General features: G+C 32.4%; 1 protein-coding gene across 15 annotated transcripts in view; it reads right to left on the reverse strand.

Moving 5' to 3' along the window:
- The window catches only part of RIMS1 (regulating synaptic membrane exocytosis 1), a 393,719-nt gene that overhangs the window by 138,351 nt on the left and 237,053 nt on the right, over positions 1-18,315 (reverse strand). For 14 of the 15 annotated variants that reach the window (XR_015722249.1, XM_087856955.1, XM_045803522.2 and 11 more), the window contains 9 exons: positions 15,433-15,479; positions 12,990-13,102; positions 10,944-11,074; positions 10,192-10,363; positions 9,855-10,008; positions 8,741-8,812; positions 3,917-4,073; positions 3,016-3,141; positions 1,404-1,466 (listed from right to left, as the gene is read on the reverse strand). Coding sequence is in view for 14 of the 15 variants with exons in the window: in XM_087856955.1 (XP_087713081.1) it covers positions 1,404-1,466; positions 3,016-3,141; positions 3,917-4,073; positions 8,741-8,812; positions 9,855-10,008; positions 10,192-10,363; positions 10,944-11,074; positions 12,990-13,102; positions 15,433-15,479 (1,035 nt within the window). In the remaining variant the exon portion in view is untranslated. The remainder of the gene's footprint in view (positions 1-1,403; positions 1,467-3,015; positions 3,142-3,916; positions 4,074-8,740; positions 8,813-9,854; positions 10,009-10,191; positions 10,364-10,943; positions 11,075-12,989; positions 13,103-15,432; positions 15,480-18,315) is intronic. The other variant, XM_087856957.1, reaches the window with a different exon arrangement.

Here is an 18,315-nt window from a genome sequence, read left to right on the forward strand (position 1 = left end):
TTTTATATGTAGAAAATATGGGAAAGAAAAAAATATATTTAGCTGTTCTATTGAGGCCATTGATCTAAATTTATTTTATTTTTTTACAGTTGTAGTCAAATCAATAGGACTATGAAAAAAAAAACTTTTTGAAATTGTAAACACATTGTTCCTACTGACAAACTATTTGTTAGGAAAAACAAGTAATAGTAAGCCTGTGTAACTGAGCATTATAAAGAATTTGAGATAATTTTTATAATATTTATAATTTTATATTTTTCCCCAGTTCACAATCAAAACTAGTGTATTTCCTCATTCTTTTTTCCTATGGCACTACAGGAAGACATGGAAATAGTTATCAATAGGATAATTTTATATATATAAGAAATTGAAACAATTCTTATTAGCATGATCACGTTTGCATTACTGACCAGAGCTACACGTTCCATGCAAACAAAATAAATTCTGCATTTGTCCCTGCATCGCAAGCGTTCCAGTTATAGCTCTTTCCTTCTCTTTTCTCCTGTCTTTTTCTTGGCCAAAATATCTGAAAGAGTTTGTGTGTTGGTTTGTTTCCCTGACTTTCTACTTCCTTACCTTCTATGAACTCTAAATTGACAGTAAATGTTTACAGACTGCATTCTATGAGTAATCTGTAAGAGATTTATTAATTAATTTATTTCGGATATGAAATCCAAGATGTAATGAGATGTAAATAAAGTATCAGGTTCTAAGCTTCAAAACACAGGAGAACATTACATGCCCTCTTCATCTAAGAGGCATCATATTGTTGCGTGCTTTAACGAGAAAGTTCGTATTGCAACCCTTCTAAACTGGTGGGGGGCTGCCGGGAGGGAAGGTTTAAAAGTTAAAGGTCAAATATTCTCATTCTTTATCAAGGAGGAAGCTGATGCTCAGCAAGTAAAAAATGACTGTTATAAGTTTTTATTAAAAGCAAAGAGAATATAAACAGTAGCAGATTCCAAAAGGAGATAAAAAAAAAAAGGCTAAAACAAACATAATCATCAAAACAATAACACTGCCATGCACAGATCAGACCTCTTGTGACTAGACAGGTGTGTGTGCGTGCTGCCAGGGGCTGGGGTGGGGGCCGCTCACCGTGAGCATTTCGAATTGTAATTGCAGAAATCGGTTCCTGGGTTTTAGGAACATTGTAAACAGTTCACAGAGGCTCATCGGTCTCTGGATTTTGAATATACAAATAGAAAAACAGTTTGCCTGGATTAGAATTAAAATATATTTGGAACCTTTCCACAACCTCCAATAAAACAAAACAAATTTTGAATACTCGGGAAATTAATTTTACATATTTGTAATAATACCTTTAAGGGAGAGAAGAAAGAATAGTAGGATGGAAAGAGAGTCATCACACACAGTTACCGTTACCAAATCCCTGTATTTACCTGGTTGTATGCAGGCATTCTGCACTTCGTCCTCGTTTTGCTCTGGGCAGCATAAGAAGCTCACTGCACAGACAGGATGGGTGGTGGATGAAACAGATAAATCATGAGGCATTAAATGACATGGGTTATGCCAATGGTATGCCGATGAAAACGTGAAAAGGGAAGAAACCAGATTGTCTGCACTAGCATATTTGCTCGAGAGGTTAAACAAAAATAAACATGACAGTATTTTAAAAAATTTAAACAATAAAGTACAAACATTATGGTCAAAGTCCTAGATGTTGTTGATTTTGCTATTGTATTTCCAAGTGACTTTATAGAATATTAAAACAAAACTAAAGTAAACCTTCCCTAAATAAGACACAGAAATCTATTTCCAATTCCAGATACTTGGATATTTTAAAAACTTCTGAAAGGCCTATATATCTGGCCTTTCTGATACTCACTGGAACCCTAAGCATGAGTCCTCTTGGCCTTTACAGACACTAAAAATGCAATACTCCGTATGTTTCTTCTTAACCAATCGTGAATATACTCGATTAGAATTGTTTTATTTTAAAACTGGTACTTTTTCTACACTCAAATTCATTTCACTTTATTAAATGCCCTGGTCAAGAAGTCCTTTCTTTTCCAGCCTCACCTAAATTCAAAGTGGCCCCAATGAATGTTGACAAAGTGGCTCTCACTCAACTCAGGCTGAGCAGTGTAGAATCCTATTCCTCAGAGCAGTTCTTATCTCAGTACCCAGTATGACTCCACTCTCGAAGGGCATGGCACCACTTCCCACAGTATGATGACAGTAAAGGATTAAGAAGCTCTGCTGAGTTCTGTGTCCTTGACTACACGGCAAAAAGTCAATCATTAAGCACCACTAACATTTCCCTCCTCCTTCCTGAAAGTGTCTCCACTTTAAAAGTCCAGAAGAGAATATTCAACAAGGTGGGTATTCTAAAACCTTAAATCAGATCCTGAGCTTGTGGTCTGGCATATTATACAGGTATGCGGTTAGTCTGAGAAGAAAGTCTAAGGGCATGTAGAACAACAGAGCTGTAATGTAGATTTTTAGTAACTGTGTCCAGGAAGTACTTGTTCATACGAAAAACTCCATCTCAATATTTTATACTTTATAGACATTTTATGGAAATACATTTTATGAAAATTAGGTATATAACAGTATTATTATTGAAGCTCTCACAGAAACTCTGCAACATTGTCTTTCAGATGACCTGTATCCAAAATTGTTTAATAACATAATTTTATAATTATATAACAACATCCCAAAGACTGGAACCCACAAAATATAAAATATCAGAAAATTGCTTATGTAGGCTTCCTTTTATAATTTAGAAACAATAAGCTATACATTTTAAACTGGCTAAAAATAAATTTCGATTTGTAAAAAAATGCACACGTTACGACAATATGATGTTAGCCAAATATTTCCTAGAGTTGCATTTCTATTAGAATATCCTAACAGCTGTTCCTTGAGAGTTCAGTTTTGAGTGATTAAATGCTTTTACTTTCTGACGTACTATGCCAAGATATCTATCATATACTAAAACAGAGCAAATCAAAAGTTATAATGTGGAGAGATCATAATTTGAACAAATACCTGTCTTGTTCTGATAAATACTGACTATCCACATCTCTGGGTCTGTGATCAACTGGACTTCGGGAGGCATCATGGTGTCTAGTTGGAGAACGTGACCTTCTTGTTGGATGAATTTCATCTAAACTCCTAAAATGATTACAAAAATACACATGCATCAAAGTGTATAATCTTCCCAAATCAGGCAGACAGACTAATGGGGAAGATTTATCAGTAACTGGCAAAAAACTGGCATGGCTTGAAAAGTGTTAGCATCATAACCAAATACATATTTTATCAATGAGTCAAAGGCATTTATTCTATGTGAGTGCTTTGCCTGTGCTGCATTTCTCCAACCTTCTTTTGCACCTCTGTAAAAAAGGACAAGTTTCTTCTGCATACTTAATTTAAATTTCAGAAATATATTTCAGGATAAGATAAAATACAGCACAACATTACTTATGTTTTATATACTTTTCTAAACACTTCAAGTGCTTCAAAGGGACAATTCTAAGTTCTAAATTTCTTTTTTTAATACTTTTTCTAAATTCTAAATTTCTTAAAAATACATTCTGCCTCTTAACCTTTTCCGCTTTGCCATTTCTCTCCACAAGTTATTCATTATCATACAATTTTTCCTAGCAGGAGAGAAAACTAGCCAACAGAATACAAGACAGTTATTCAAAAAATGTGCTTGGGACATAAACGTCTTTCACTCCGTGGAAAAAATTTCTTGAGATTCAAGAACAGAAGTCAATATAGGTGGGGTACTGAATAAAAGGGCATTTTGCTCACAAACGATTCTGAAAAAAAGAACTTGACTGACTAAACCATTATTTCATGTCAGTAACAGTCTTGTGGCAGCTTACATTGTATTAAAATTAAGAAGTACTGTCGGAGACTTTAAGCTCATCTCAAAGCCTACCTCTGTAATGGCACATTTGGTAAACGTGAACGCGGCCTTCCCGGATCATCGCCGCGGTGAGGAGATACTGAACGTGAGCGGTGATGAGTTGTTCTTTGCTGTTCTGGCACAGTTAATGTTGTAGATTTACTTTCTCTAGCACTAGACCTATAACCTACTGGCAAGAGTACACACAGAAAATCAGTCAGTATTCTTCTGTAATGGAAACATTAATGTGGAAATATCAAATTATATCTAAAGCAGCCACTGATCTACTACAATAAATGCCATGCAATCAGTATTATTAGCTTTTCTCTTCAAAACTATTAAGTATACGTACACAGAGTGTAACATATACATGCATAAAAACAGGTTACAGGTTTGTTCAAAGGTGCCCATGGAGATATGCATATGAATAGGACAGTTGATGCCTCAGATGTTATGATGAGCTGGGATACTATTTTGATTTAAAAAACAAATGAGTTAGTGATTTTTCATTGACAGTGAACTATAGTTAATAGATAAGTCAATGCTTAGAAATTTGGGGTCTCTTTAAATGCTATTTGAATTTTTCTTCCAAAGGATAAACTATTTTAGTTGGATTTCAGATGGCTTTGCAAAAAAGAAAATGAAAATGTTATCATATCCATTTTAGTTAATAAAGAAGAGTACCAGATCTTCACTATAACAAATATTCATTGAATTTTGCAAACTACAAAAAATACTGTAATGTTCAAATGAAAATAGTGTATGGATGGGGATGACTATGGCAATAATGCAGAGAAAATTAACCGTCCTATAGAAACAGTCATCAAATCTACCTCAGACGTCTGAAACTATTCCACAAATGTGTTGATAACATAATTTAGTTAATACAATTAACATAGCTGCAATCAAAAATAAATTCTAAATTCATTCTCCCTTGAAACAAAAAGGTTTATATCATCTCCGACTTAGTTAAGATAAAACAGTAATCCAATCTCAAATCCAAGTAACAGTTTAATTATTTTTTTTCACAAGGGTTATTGTTTGCCATTATTGAAAGGAAAATAAAATATTCTGTGGCCAAAGGAAAAATAATTACAACTACATAAAAATACATGAAATATGAAAATACTAAATTTAACTGGGCAGCTTGAACTGTTCTTCATTTATTTACTTGATAACTCCTGTATTATTTTAAAATATCCCATGAAACATCATTATTAAAGGCAGACTAAAATTCTCCAATAATTTATTTGTTGTGATTGTATGATCTTTTAACTAAGCTTAAAGAATAAGGAAGGTGTTTAAACATTTCATTAAGTGCAGTCTGACAATAGCGAGATCAGAGATGCCCATCCATTTTGTCATTCTAAAAACATCAGTATGATGACCAAATAATGTTATATAATGACCAAATAATGAACATAAATGTTATAATTTATAATTTCATATACTTCATTTTATAACAAAAATAACAGCAATTAAGCTATTATTTTGAGTTCCACATAGGAAAGTTTCTTTGTCATTGTTCAGGTGTACAAGCTGTAATATTAAGTTTAGAAAGAAACCAAGTAAATTTACATGTAGTGAATTTATTTCACAGCTCCTTATAAAAAATGGTGGTTATTTTTAAAGACAATTAATCCAAGGTCTGAATTATTTAAACACTTCAAATTACCATTTGTTATCACTTGATAACTTTTTGTATCAATCATACAATAATTATGGAAGGTCAAGATTGAATTGAAAGCACCATTTCAAGACTTCAATGAATATTCAAGGTTTTACTTATAAACACTATTATGAAATAACTTAGAGAATGTAGACATCTTACTGTTAGATGAGTATAATTTTTTTCATGGGTTCTTCGTATTTACATAGAAAGTAATATCTTTTTTAAATCCTATCGTAATTTGTATTCATGGTTCTTTGATGCTTTTCAAAATAATTTGGTTTTCTTTGTATTATGTATAATTTATTGTTGACAACACATATTCCACCTTCAGAAAAAGGTGGGAGGAAATTGCTGTTTTATGCTTATTTCAATATTATGGTTAACTCAAAGTTGGATTGTGTGTGTTTGTTTTTTCACTTGCTGAATTTGCACTAATGCTCAGAAAAGTTGGGGTTACCACATGTCTTGCCCAGATAAGGGCATTCTGCATATGGTTATTTTTATTCTTCTTAAGCAGCTAAAATTATTTATTTTAAATAACAACAAAGCTATGATAAAATTAATCAAGGGTAGCTCTGAACATCTCAGCTACTTTCAGAACCTTGGATTCCCTCAGTGGAGAAAGGCAGTAATAAGCACATCAAACAAGAGCACAGAACTCTGTGGTCCTAGAAAAGCAAAAGAATTAGAAAGTTTAAGGTTCAGCTGTGGTAGGACATCTAAATAAAGCTTTTGAACTTCTTCAGGAAACATAGAACCAGAAACTTCAGAGTACACTGAACATATGTAGAACTAGTATCAACATCTAGACAAATCCCTCTTCATATTGGAAACGTAACAAATTCCTAATCAATCTCTAAAAGCATATGAGAATTTATCTACCTGCTTGTTTATTAACTTATCCCTTCACTTTATTTTTGCTGCTTTCCTTTGCCTTACCAATGCCTCATCTTTCCTCTTTTTTTAAAAAAGTATTGTATATTACTGTGTAACGTGCTATATTATATTGTCCACACCTATAGGTCTTTAGAAGCTACCTATATATCTATTTTGTATCAATGAAGAGTATATCTGAAAATACAAATTAATTGCATTATCTCCCTTTTTAATTTATGAAGAGACCTCTGGAACATGAAATATTACTTATTGGTTATTGATTTGTTATATTCTATTAAGAGTCCTACCTCATTACCTTTTAAATGATAAATAAAAATGAATATTATTTGAAATGACAATTTAGGCACTGCTTCTACATGATAAAAGAGATCATATATGTTTATAAAAATCATGATATGGTATATTTCAGTACAGAATATAAACATTTTTAAAAGTGTTTTTTAGTGGTATCCAAGCATTAATTCCAACTGTACTGGGTCCCATAACTCCCACTTTGGCTGCTATCTGTGTGATCTCGCAGGGAAATGAGAGGAAAGTCACCATTTTAGTAATTTTGTCTTTATTCAATTGGCCACTTATTCTTTCATCCAATTGCTGTTGCCTCATAATAAAAAAATATGAATTTTCAGGTGAATAAAATGTGAGAACCATACACAGAAGTAAATTCTGTTTAGATGAGTTGGTAATGACCACATTATGGCTGATTAACAGCCAAGATTCTTGTTAGAAAGGCTTGATGACTTTCCTACCAGGAACCATCTGATCCCTATTTAAATATGTCAGCGGATTTAATGTACACTTTTTCACTTTCAATTTTATAAAATAAGAATATTCTGTTGAATGTTGTATTAAAGTTTCTGTGGAGAATGTGTCTAATTATTACGATACTTTTAAAAACAAAACAGAAAATATGAAATTTTATCCACTAATATTTAAAACTCTTGCAATCTGATATCAGAGATTATTATCTAAGAATATAGATGTGAACAGCACCAGGTTTATTGTTTTTAAGAATATTTGCTAATGTCATCCAGTGATTAAATACTGTATTTTCTCTGAATTATAGGAAGCAAATGAAACCTAATTTTATTTTATTTTTTTTTTAAAGATTTTATTTATTTATTCGACAGAGATAGAGACAGCCAGCGAGAGAGGGAACACAAGCAGGGGGAGTGTGAGAGGAAGAAGCAGGCTCACAGCGGAGGAGCCTGATGTGGGGCTTGATCCCAGAACACCAGGATCACGCCCTGAGCCGAAGGCAGACGCCTAACCGCTGTGCCACTCAGGCACCCCGAAACCTAATTTTAGAGAACTCTCCATAAGTTCTCCTAGTCTAAGAAAGTTGTATGTATCTCTTCAAATTGTGAATTTAGTCACTAGTGTGGAATCTGTCTACTGACTTCCAAAATCATTGCCCTCAAATTAAGTGCATCTCCATCTGAGAAATTACATAAATTAAGGAGTCATATGTCATTCCTGTCCTAAAGAAATGCCTTTAATTACTCATATTTATACGTCCAAGATTTTCTCTTTACTTCTTATTTGATATTTCCTTACTTTTTATTAGTAAGTCAAGGAAATAGCACAGGATTAGTGCCAAGAAAATAAGGCTGTACTATGTGGTTTTACTTTCTGACAAGAGTCTGATGGGAAACATAGATTTGAATAACACAATGCCACAAAAATTTTACTAACTTGTACAGTGACAGAAAGATGTTGACTTAAAATGAATATTGAATCTTTCTAAAGCATTTCCTTATTTTAATAGGTACATACACATTCTAGGTATAATAAGTGGTAAACACATCACAAAAGCATTAAAAGTTAAGCCATGCCACATGCAATTTTAAACCCTGCCATGCACCTTTCTCAGTATATTCCATGGAAGGCTACATTATTTTCAGAAACAGAGGAAGGAAAAATCATAGGCGTACAATATAGAATGGCATTTTTATTTGAGAAAATTAACCATATCCTTTCAAAATGAAATTCGTATTTTTTACTTATGCTTAGAGCATTGTGAAAGAATGATTTCAACCTAGCTAGCCATCTTAGCTTCTAAGAAAGAACCCGACTAAATTAAATAAGTGGGATAGTTAATGAATAGTTACTAGTCCATTTTAAGCTTTCTTAATAATTTGGAATACAAGTCACCATGGAATAATAGAATACTGATTTCTCTTGTGCTTCAAATCTCCAGCTCAGTATCCCAAAGAAGTCTGAAAATTGACGGTGAACACAAGCATAAGAAGCACAGTGAAGCAGAGCCATGCTCTTCACCCACGCACCTGGAGGAACTACTCCAATACCATCATCAACCTCATAATCTGAGATGTCACTATCACTGATTCGCTGAGATCCTGCACAGTAAGGCAAACACATACCTCTGTGTCTTGTTGGTTTATGAAATGTAAAGGACACGGTCACATTATTTTCTTAAAGGCTAATGACATTACTACTAAATACTTTTGAACAAGAATAACACAAAGTAAATGCTGAGCTGATGTTTTTTTAAAACAATGTTTGTTCTCCGAAGATAACATTTTCTCAGTATTTCCTCCTTTTAATCACTTAGATTTTCTAATTTTCTTTAACTAATGTATTATTCTAAAAGCCTACAGAGAAGCGTATACACTGTTTTCTGTCCAATTAGGTGTCCTCCGCCACCGTTCAGGAAGGCTGGGAGGATGGGGCTGGTTGGGAAGGTTGAAAGACTTTCTTGGCTGGAACTCTATTGAGCTCATATCATTAAAAAGGACATCATGGCCTTTTATAAAATATTTATGTTTATCCTTCAAAATGAGCCATTATACTGCATTAAACATTAACTTTGAGAAAATGATTGCTCAGAGAGGCACTGACATGAAATATTCAATTATAAGAGGAACACAGTTTGGTTCTGGATTACCAAAATGAAGCTTCTAAGTTTCAGTTAATTATTTAGTCATAACTCAAAATTTAACGGACACATGCAGAAAAGAATACTCTTTTTCCCAATCACCAGATGATTAACAACAAACATACTTTACAATGTGTTTTTAAAAATGTTTCTTATGAGTAATAATACTAAAAATACCCAGAAACTATAAAGTTATCAAGAACCTTACATAAGTAACAATAAAATACTCTATCAGTCAACCAATCAACAACTCAATCAGTACTGGACCAAGAATGATAATTCAGTTTTTAAACTTCCAGCTCTGGAATCACTCTACTGTACTATACGTACTACTTTCATTAGGAAAATGCAGAAAGTAGTTTTGCCAGGTCTCTTTATATAGATAAATAATTTTCCAGTATTTTGAGCTCACTAAACATTTGAAAAATATCTTGAATGCCAATCTCTAATTTGATCATTACAACATAAGTAATTCTGGTTAACTAAAAATAACTTTAACCTACTTTGTAGTTTTTTGCTAGAGCTCTCTCCATGAATGTGTCGCCTTGGCATGAAAGGTGATGGCTGAGGCAGAGGTAGTGAGGATTCATCATGTGTCTGAAGTTTATACCAATGTGGCTCATCATCTAAAAGTGCTGTCTCCAATTCTATGAGGATCTGAAAGGGCAGTTCTTAAATTAAATCAGGTGTCTTGACCAAAACATAATATATAATATTAATATAATATATAGTACAATATAATATATAGTATATAATATAATATAGTACAAATTTAATATATAGTACATGTCACAGAAACTTCAGTAAGCATTTGGCTTGAATCTTTACAATGTACGTCACCTCTCCAAGAAATTCACTCTCTTCTTCTTGTACTCTTGGTTGATCCCACACGGTTATTTCTAACATCCGTTCTCTAAAATCTCTACGATGTACATGTGAATAGACAAATGTTTGATTCCATTTTGGTTCTAGGACTTTCTTTACTGTTTTGGTCCTCCTTTTGCTTTTATCACTGAAAAATAATTATGTTTTGTAAATGAAAAAGCAAAATGCAGTATCTGCTGCCATCTACTGTAATGACATGTAATACTGCTACTGGGATTTTTTTTTAATGATTTTAATTCATAACTGTTGGACTTACAAGTCTGAAAAGACTGTAGGGTTTAACACTATTCTAATTTAAACTATAAAGTTAGCAGTAGTTATGATTATGGGCATACATACACAAAGGTACATTCTAAATGACATATAGCTATCCAAGACTAACAGATGTCCAAGCAAGGTAATGAAAAAATTTTAAATTGGTACATTATTTTCTAAAAAATATAAAGCTTGAGGGATTTTTTTTTTTCAGGGAGAACATAGTTTATTCCCTCATAGAGAATGATTTATTATACTTTGAAACTATATCACAGGTGTAAGCATATGTTCAAACTCATCAAAATGTACACCTTACTTATGCACAATTTTTGGTATATCAATTTTACCTTGATAAGGTTTTAAAAATAAATAAAACTATATCCCAGGAGATGATATTGTATCGTTTCTATTGGTAAGCATTTTTGCAAATATTTTCTAAAATTATTCACTACCTTCTATCTGGAAGAAAATACATTTTCACATAGGGATTCCTGGGGCGCCCATCTACTCTAGTCGGTAAATCTGTTGCTTGAAGAACATTTACAATCAGCTGGTGTCCCACTTTATCATACCACAACTTCACCTAAGATCAATGAAGAAAGGAATTATTTGTAAAAATCATGAGGTATTATAATTCTACAAAAAAAATTCAACCTATTTTTGAAGAACTTAAATTACAGTATAATTATAAATATTATTTCTGAAAAGAATTCCAACTTGAAAGCATAACCATTTATAACTTGACTTTTCTCTTTATGTATTTTACACATGACTTACAATGGGCAAGGCTATAGTGTTATACTCTCTCATATCAGGTTACGAAAATAAAACTGATAAAAATTTTATAAAAAAGTAAGGGAAGCAGGGAATATTAAAATAATTATCCTCATTTTTAAGTGCTAAGTGCCAGTGTTTGGTGATTGCAAATGACTTAATGACTTCAGTGTGGCTAAACCTATTTTGTAGTGCCATATGTGTTGAAATGAGGTTTAATGAATAAGCAATTTACACAAGGGATTGGTACAGATCAGGAAACATATTTACTGTGGGCCTCCTTTACACCAGGTCCTGCTGTTTCTGTTTTTTTTTTTTTCTCATTTAATTTTTATAATTAAACTATTACTGATTTATTTTCATGAGAGAAGGGTAAAAGAACAAGGAAGGTAGGAAAGGTGCATTACATACCTTCAAATAAGTGAAGGCCAAACAACACTATTTCTACTAAGATTCCATAACAGTTTGAATAAAGAAAAATGGGGAAATGGCACACTGAAATACCATTAAACTCCTAAAAACCAGAACTTTAGCAGTCAATATAGTATTTGTGCTGGCAGTGAACAATGTTAACATTACTATTTTTTTAATTTAGAAGTTAGTTTCATGATTCAGTAAGAACTATAAGCGAAAGTTGTCTAATGGGACTATATTGAACATATTTAAAAGTCATTATAAAAAATAAACTAATTTAACATATGATTGGTCTTTCATAGTACAGGGCAGATTAAAGATTCAAACCTGAATCCATATGAATCCATATCTCTGTTCTCAATTAATAACAGAGATGTGTTTTTCATAAAACCAAAACAGATTCTTATCCTTCCTAAAATATTGGTGGAATATATGAGAGGTTCTCACACACACACACACACACACACACACACACACAGGGCATGGCAGATAAAATAAACAGAAAGGACTATACAAAGATATTCAATTTACTAAAAATAGAAGTTAAAACCAGAGATGGTTTAAAAATAACAGCAAGCTTACAGTTATCTTCTTTGTTTAATTAAATGCCAAGAGAAGAGCAGCAAAAACAGACTATAGAAATCCATATACATTACGAAAGGAGAAAAAGTAAACTATTTATAGAATAGTTGGAAGCAAGTTTTCTTTTAGTTATGAATATAAATGTCCTGTCTTCTACCATAATCTACATAGATGTGGCATTCATAATGGTTTGCCATAGTTTCTTTACTCTCTTTCTCCACATCATATATAAAGCAACAGTAAGAAAAACTAGCTTTTTCAGAGTGATATCAGAAATGAAGTGTTTCCTCAAATGATTCAAGACATTAAAAAGAGTATTTACAATTTTTGGGGGGGGCTCTAGGCTCATAAGGTTGTTAATTGAGTTGAACATGACCTTCTGAGTTGATTATGTCTAACCAACTACTTACCTTAGAAACTTTTATATAGCACACAAAACATACCTACCTATGTTGTCATTTATCATTGAATGTTTACAAAAACTGGGTACATTGTAGGCACTCAACAAATATTTCCAGATAAACATACGAATTAAGTCTAATCTAATAATTTATAAATGAAGGCAAAATTGTGAAATAGAGAATTGTGTTAAATATATGATATATATTTGAAGGACAGACTTCAAATTTTGGGGGGCATTTGACGGGCAAATGTCCTTTATTTTTAAGGACAGACTGAGAACAGTGAGCAAAGACTAATGGTCTCCAACACGTGTGAAAAATACATACAGAAAGTTGTCCTGGCAAGACTTGTGGGGCATCTTTCAGAGCTCCAGGACTTGTTGGAGAAATAACAGAAATGGAAGGCCTTTCCATCTTCTGAGATTCAAAGGAACTTGAACCTAAAATGAGAAAAGAAATTAAGTAATTTTTAGTAACAGTTTTATATGTGTAAGAATAAATATTTTTCATGAAATGTTAAATGCACCTGTTATTTGTATAAAAGCATAATTCAATACCATCAATAAGAGTAGAACCTACTTTGAATTGGATAGTCACAGAAAATGATCACATTATCTTCTTTGGTTAATTGCCTACATTTTAAAGGAATTAAAATGATATAATTAAATATTGTATTTATTTGCTCCAATTTATATTGGTTTTCTATATTTCTGTGGGTATTTGCAGAGTTTAGGTTCTGGCATAACCTCACATATAGGTAAAGGCTTCATGCTTTAGTAATAAGAAAGATGGTGCCTGTTATTTTAATTATCCTGGCTAAAGAATCATCTATTATGAACTGTCCTTGCTAAAATTAAAATGAAGGCACATATACTTTATGAGCCACATCTAAGCCTAGAATTCTTCTTTTTAAAATAAGACTTACCATCTATCTCAGGTTTTTTTTTTTTTTTAAGATTTATTTATTTATTTTGAGAGAGAGTATGTGCAGGAGCTGGGGGAGGGGCAGAGTGAGAGGAAGAAAATCTCCAGCCGACTCCCCACTGAGCGGGAAGCCCAACATGGAGCTCAATCTCCTGACCCTGACATCTTGACCAGAGCTGAAACCAAGAGTCGGGCAATTAACGTACTGAGCTACCCAGGCACCCCCTGCCCCCACCTATCTCAGTTTTGATCTTAAAAATGAATCTCTTGAATGTTGAGAATGTTGTCTGCAGTGACTCACCAGAGACCCACTTCACCTTCACTTGGAGAAGGCTGGCTTTCCACTTAGCCACTCAGTGTGGCTTCTCTCCCCTCTTTTTAAAATGAGAGTTCTCTCTTCTCCGATCACTATTAAAGTATACCCTGACACAATGCATGGTAAAGAATGTCTATGGAATGCTATTACCCCAGCAAGTATAACCTTGAACCCACAGCCATTCAAAATTTGGCATTATTGATAAAACACATATGGAGTATTGCCTGAGGGTATGTCATCCACACATTTTTTTCTATAAACACAAATTAAGTCTAAGTTAAGCCACACAGCATCACTCTGTGCCCTCCAAAGACTACAAGAAAGAGTTCTATAATTTTGTTACTATGCTTCTTTTTCAAGTATCCTTAAAATAATTTTTTTCTTGGGTCTTAGTATAAGAACACTACTGTTTCTAATAATCAGTTTGTTTTTAATATTATAACAGTTTATTTTAAAATAGTATTGGCTATAAATTATGCAACTGGTCCCATTTCCTTCTATGTATTAGTTATCAAAAAGCTCAAAACCAAATATGGGCTCATCTCCAGCAGGTGTGCATGTTGGTCTGCATTTGATATACTAACCTAATCTTCAGTTCCTTGTCTATTCCATTCGCATATTTTCTACCTCCTTATAACCATGATCACTTGTTTTCCTCTTAAATCACCTTGTATTTTGTATTTCCATAAAATGGGTTACACAGGAACACTTGATCATCAAGCCCAAGGTATCGTTAGTTAATGCCAGCCCACTGCAGAGTAAATATCTACATCACTTTCACATTCTCACTGAAAACCTCATTACCTGTCTAGGCTTCATTCCACACATTGTCATCTTCTATCACCTGGAGTGTCTTTAATGGCTACGTAGATAATTCAACCCTACAGCCTCCTGTCTCCTGATCCTCTTATGCCCACTGAACTTCACCTCTACTCTATACACTCATTTCCATGATCATACCAGACACTTTAATTTTTTTATTACTTTTATTTTTTAAAATTCTGTTGTTATTATTATTTTAACTTAAATTTTAGGTAGTTAACATCAGTGCAATATTGGTTTCTGGAGTAGAATTCAGTGATCCATCACTTACATATAATACCCAGTGTTTATGTTATGTTGTTTTCAAAATATCTGTTAATGTGCTTGTTTCCTTCACTAGAAGTCTCGCTCATGAGACTGAGCTAATTACCAAACAGACTGAATAATCCAGTATCACAATACACTTTTATGCACAGCAAACATATATTAACTGAGCTCTGTGAGGGTCCTGCCTGTTATGATGCAGAGGGTACTGCCGGTTAAGATTTTTGTATAGCCATGAAAAAAAAAAGTAGAAAAAGAGAGATCTTGAAGTAGAACTTTGGGTTTCCAATGATTGTCATAATTGCCAACTTCTGACATCATTGGAGATAACCTTAGTATAGTAATACCAAGTCATTTACACCAAATAACTAAAGCAAACGGTAAATCTTTATTCTTCAATTTCATTCAATACATATTATAATAACAAATAAACCTTATACTCACTGGATTCCAGTGGAGGATGGGAGCTCTCAGGAATTCGTGGAATGTCACTAAAAGAAATAGGGTATGGTGAAAATCCCATTAGCTAAATTAGCCTGCCTGAGGCAATCACAACCACATTTTATTTCGGTGGCGTGAACAATCCTTTTGGGTCTTTACAGGTGTGGAAATGGACAGGAGTTACTATCCAGGCAATTACTAATGTGCATGAATGTCAAACACCACACACACGCGCGCCCACACACACACACGCAAACTGCAGTAAAAATAAGTTTTTATATATTTAACAGCAAAACACTTCAACATGACAACAATCAGACTAATATTGTGGCTAAAATTACCACAATATTTTTACTACCAAAACAGCAGGTTTTGGAAATAAAAGAATGTTAAAGGTAATATTTTATTTCAATTCTAGAAAATCAAAATGACACATATTTTACAAATCAGTAATATGCTTTACAAACACATCTGAAAGAGTTTACTGAATGAAAGGGATGAGAACATTTCTTGATAATAAAATAATATGGTGAATATCATGGGCAAAGTTAATAAAATGAAAAGGATGAATTGCTTTGGAAATTAAAAATGGTTCAAGCTTGCAACGAAAAAGCTAAAATATTTTATATATGTGAATATATAATTCATATACACATATATAACCCTATATAGAGATTTATATCTCTATACTGAAGTTAGCTAAATATATGGCCATTTACTGTATGATTAGAAAGTGACTCGTGAGAACACCCATTCCTGTCACACTCACAAATTACTCTGAATAAATGTTTACTATAACCTCAGCTTAATCCATTATCCACTGTGACCTTAAGAACCCTGGACCAGCTTGATTTGGGAAGTGTACTGCACAGAACTACTTTACCTCTGGTTTTTCAAAGAGAGTTTAGTATCAATTTAAGGAGATTAACAATATGCAAGTATTAACATGACATATTAAAGCAGACTGGAGTTAGCTAGGACCAAAAGAATTAGTAGAATAATGTTAGACTATTATTTAAGAATTTCTAGCCACTTACCTGTGACCTAACTTCACTTTGATTTTTCTTTGTACTTTGGGGGGGGAGGAACAGAAACAAAAACAGTTTTCTCTGATTATTTTCCTGACTCCTCATTTTCACTTTTTTTGTGCAAAGTAATTTTCGTAGCCACCTACAATATTATACTTCTTACAAAGATAATACCTCCTATGTTGTGTATTTTATAAATACATTTTATTACAATTTTTTGAATAACTAATGATTTGCACAAATCAATATTTCATAGGATAATTAAGAGACTAATCTTCAATACCTAAGATCCAAGAAACCAACTATTTATCTTCTGTTACCTTCTTCTAAATTTATCTAGGCAAATAAAAGTAATGTTTTTAGAAAATCTAGAAGCAATAATTTTTTAGATAGTACAACTTTGAAAACCAGCCTCAAAGTCAATTACGGAAATTGGAATTTGGAACTCTAAAACCAGGCACAAGCTTTGGATTTTATGTGTTTGTGAAAGAAAGATGGAGAAGTAGTAAAAAAAATTTTTAAGGTGATTTTGAATCAAAATTTATTAATGTTAATTGCTTCAGTAATATTTTTAGGCATAAATTTCCACATTTACAAACAAGTCTTCTTAATCAGTTCTACTCATTCTACTCACAAGCAAGGTGATAGAATAGTTCCGATATCAATTATAAGCATAAATGCCAAGAATATTGTATTTGGCAGGTTGATAAACTTGGTCAATACCTAAAGATGGCTGATATTTCTTACACCATATTGATCAATATATAGTGCATATAAGTTGTATTTGAAATGATTCATGGAATCACAATACTACTAAACTATGAATAAATATTGCTTTCTGCTTTAAATTAGTTATAGAACTACATTAAACATAATTATTAAATATAGCAGAATTATTCTTCTAGGATTCTAATTATTTCTCTATTAACTGGAAAGTTGATACCAGATTTGATTTTTATTTAAATATAATCTTTGCATTCCATATTTCTTTGAATTCCATAATCCATGACAATTTAGAGTTTGGCTACACAGATTATTACTTTTTAAATTATTTTCATACAAAAGTAAAAATAATGAAAGTGTTATTCCAGTCCACTTTAATTGTCTGTTAGTTTTTTAAAAGTTACCATAAATCAATATCTTAGCTGATTACTTTTAAACCTCTACATATTTGAAAGTATTTGGCAATGTGTACAATGCTTGATTTTAATTTTTTTATACTTTTGATTCATTTTCCAATTTACTTACCTCTTTTCCAGTCTCATATTTACCTCAGCACTAGAACACATGTCATGTAAAACTAGCATAAGTTATATAGTGTTGCTATTTTTTAAAAAATCTGCATGGAAATGTACAATACTTTTGCAAATGTCTTCAATGTTTACTCTTAATAATCACCACTTAAAATTGTTTATAATCTTGCTTTTATTTTAGAGTTTATATATATTAATGTTATTCTTTGAAATATATGATCATACATATTCAGTCCTTTGAAAATTAGGATGATTATATTTTCTTCCATGTTTTGCATTGACATGTAAACATGAGGACAACAAAAATTTAAGACTACTACTTTTTCAACATAAAAAGTCTTGAACTAATGGCTCTATAGTATTTTAGAGAATGGGGAAAAATGGAATTACTTCCAAAAATATATTTAAACATCAAGCCAACTATAAATGAGACAATTTAAAATGCCTTCCAAAAAATGACAGACTGGCAAAAAAGAATATTTGGACTTTGTAGATTAGTTGGGAAAAGCTAACAATGTGGGGAACTCTATGCACAAATATAAAAAAAATATCCCATTGGCTGTAGATAATTAAATTATGCTAAAAATTGAAGTTTAAAAAATATT

This window comes from Ursus americanus, chromosome 29 (genome assembly GCF_024610735.1).
Source record: "Ursus americanus isolate L20-20 chromosome 29, mUrsAme1.1.p, whole genome shotgun sequence".
In the NCBI taxonomy this organism is placed as follows: domain Eukaryota; kingdom Metazoa; phylum Chordata; class Mammalia; order Carnivora; family Ursidae; genus Ursus; species Ursus americanus.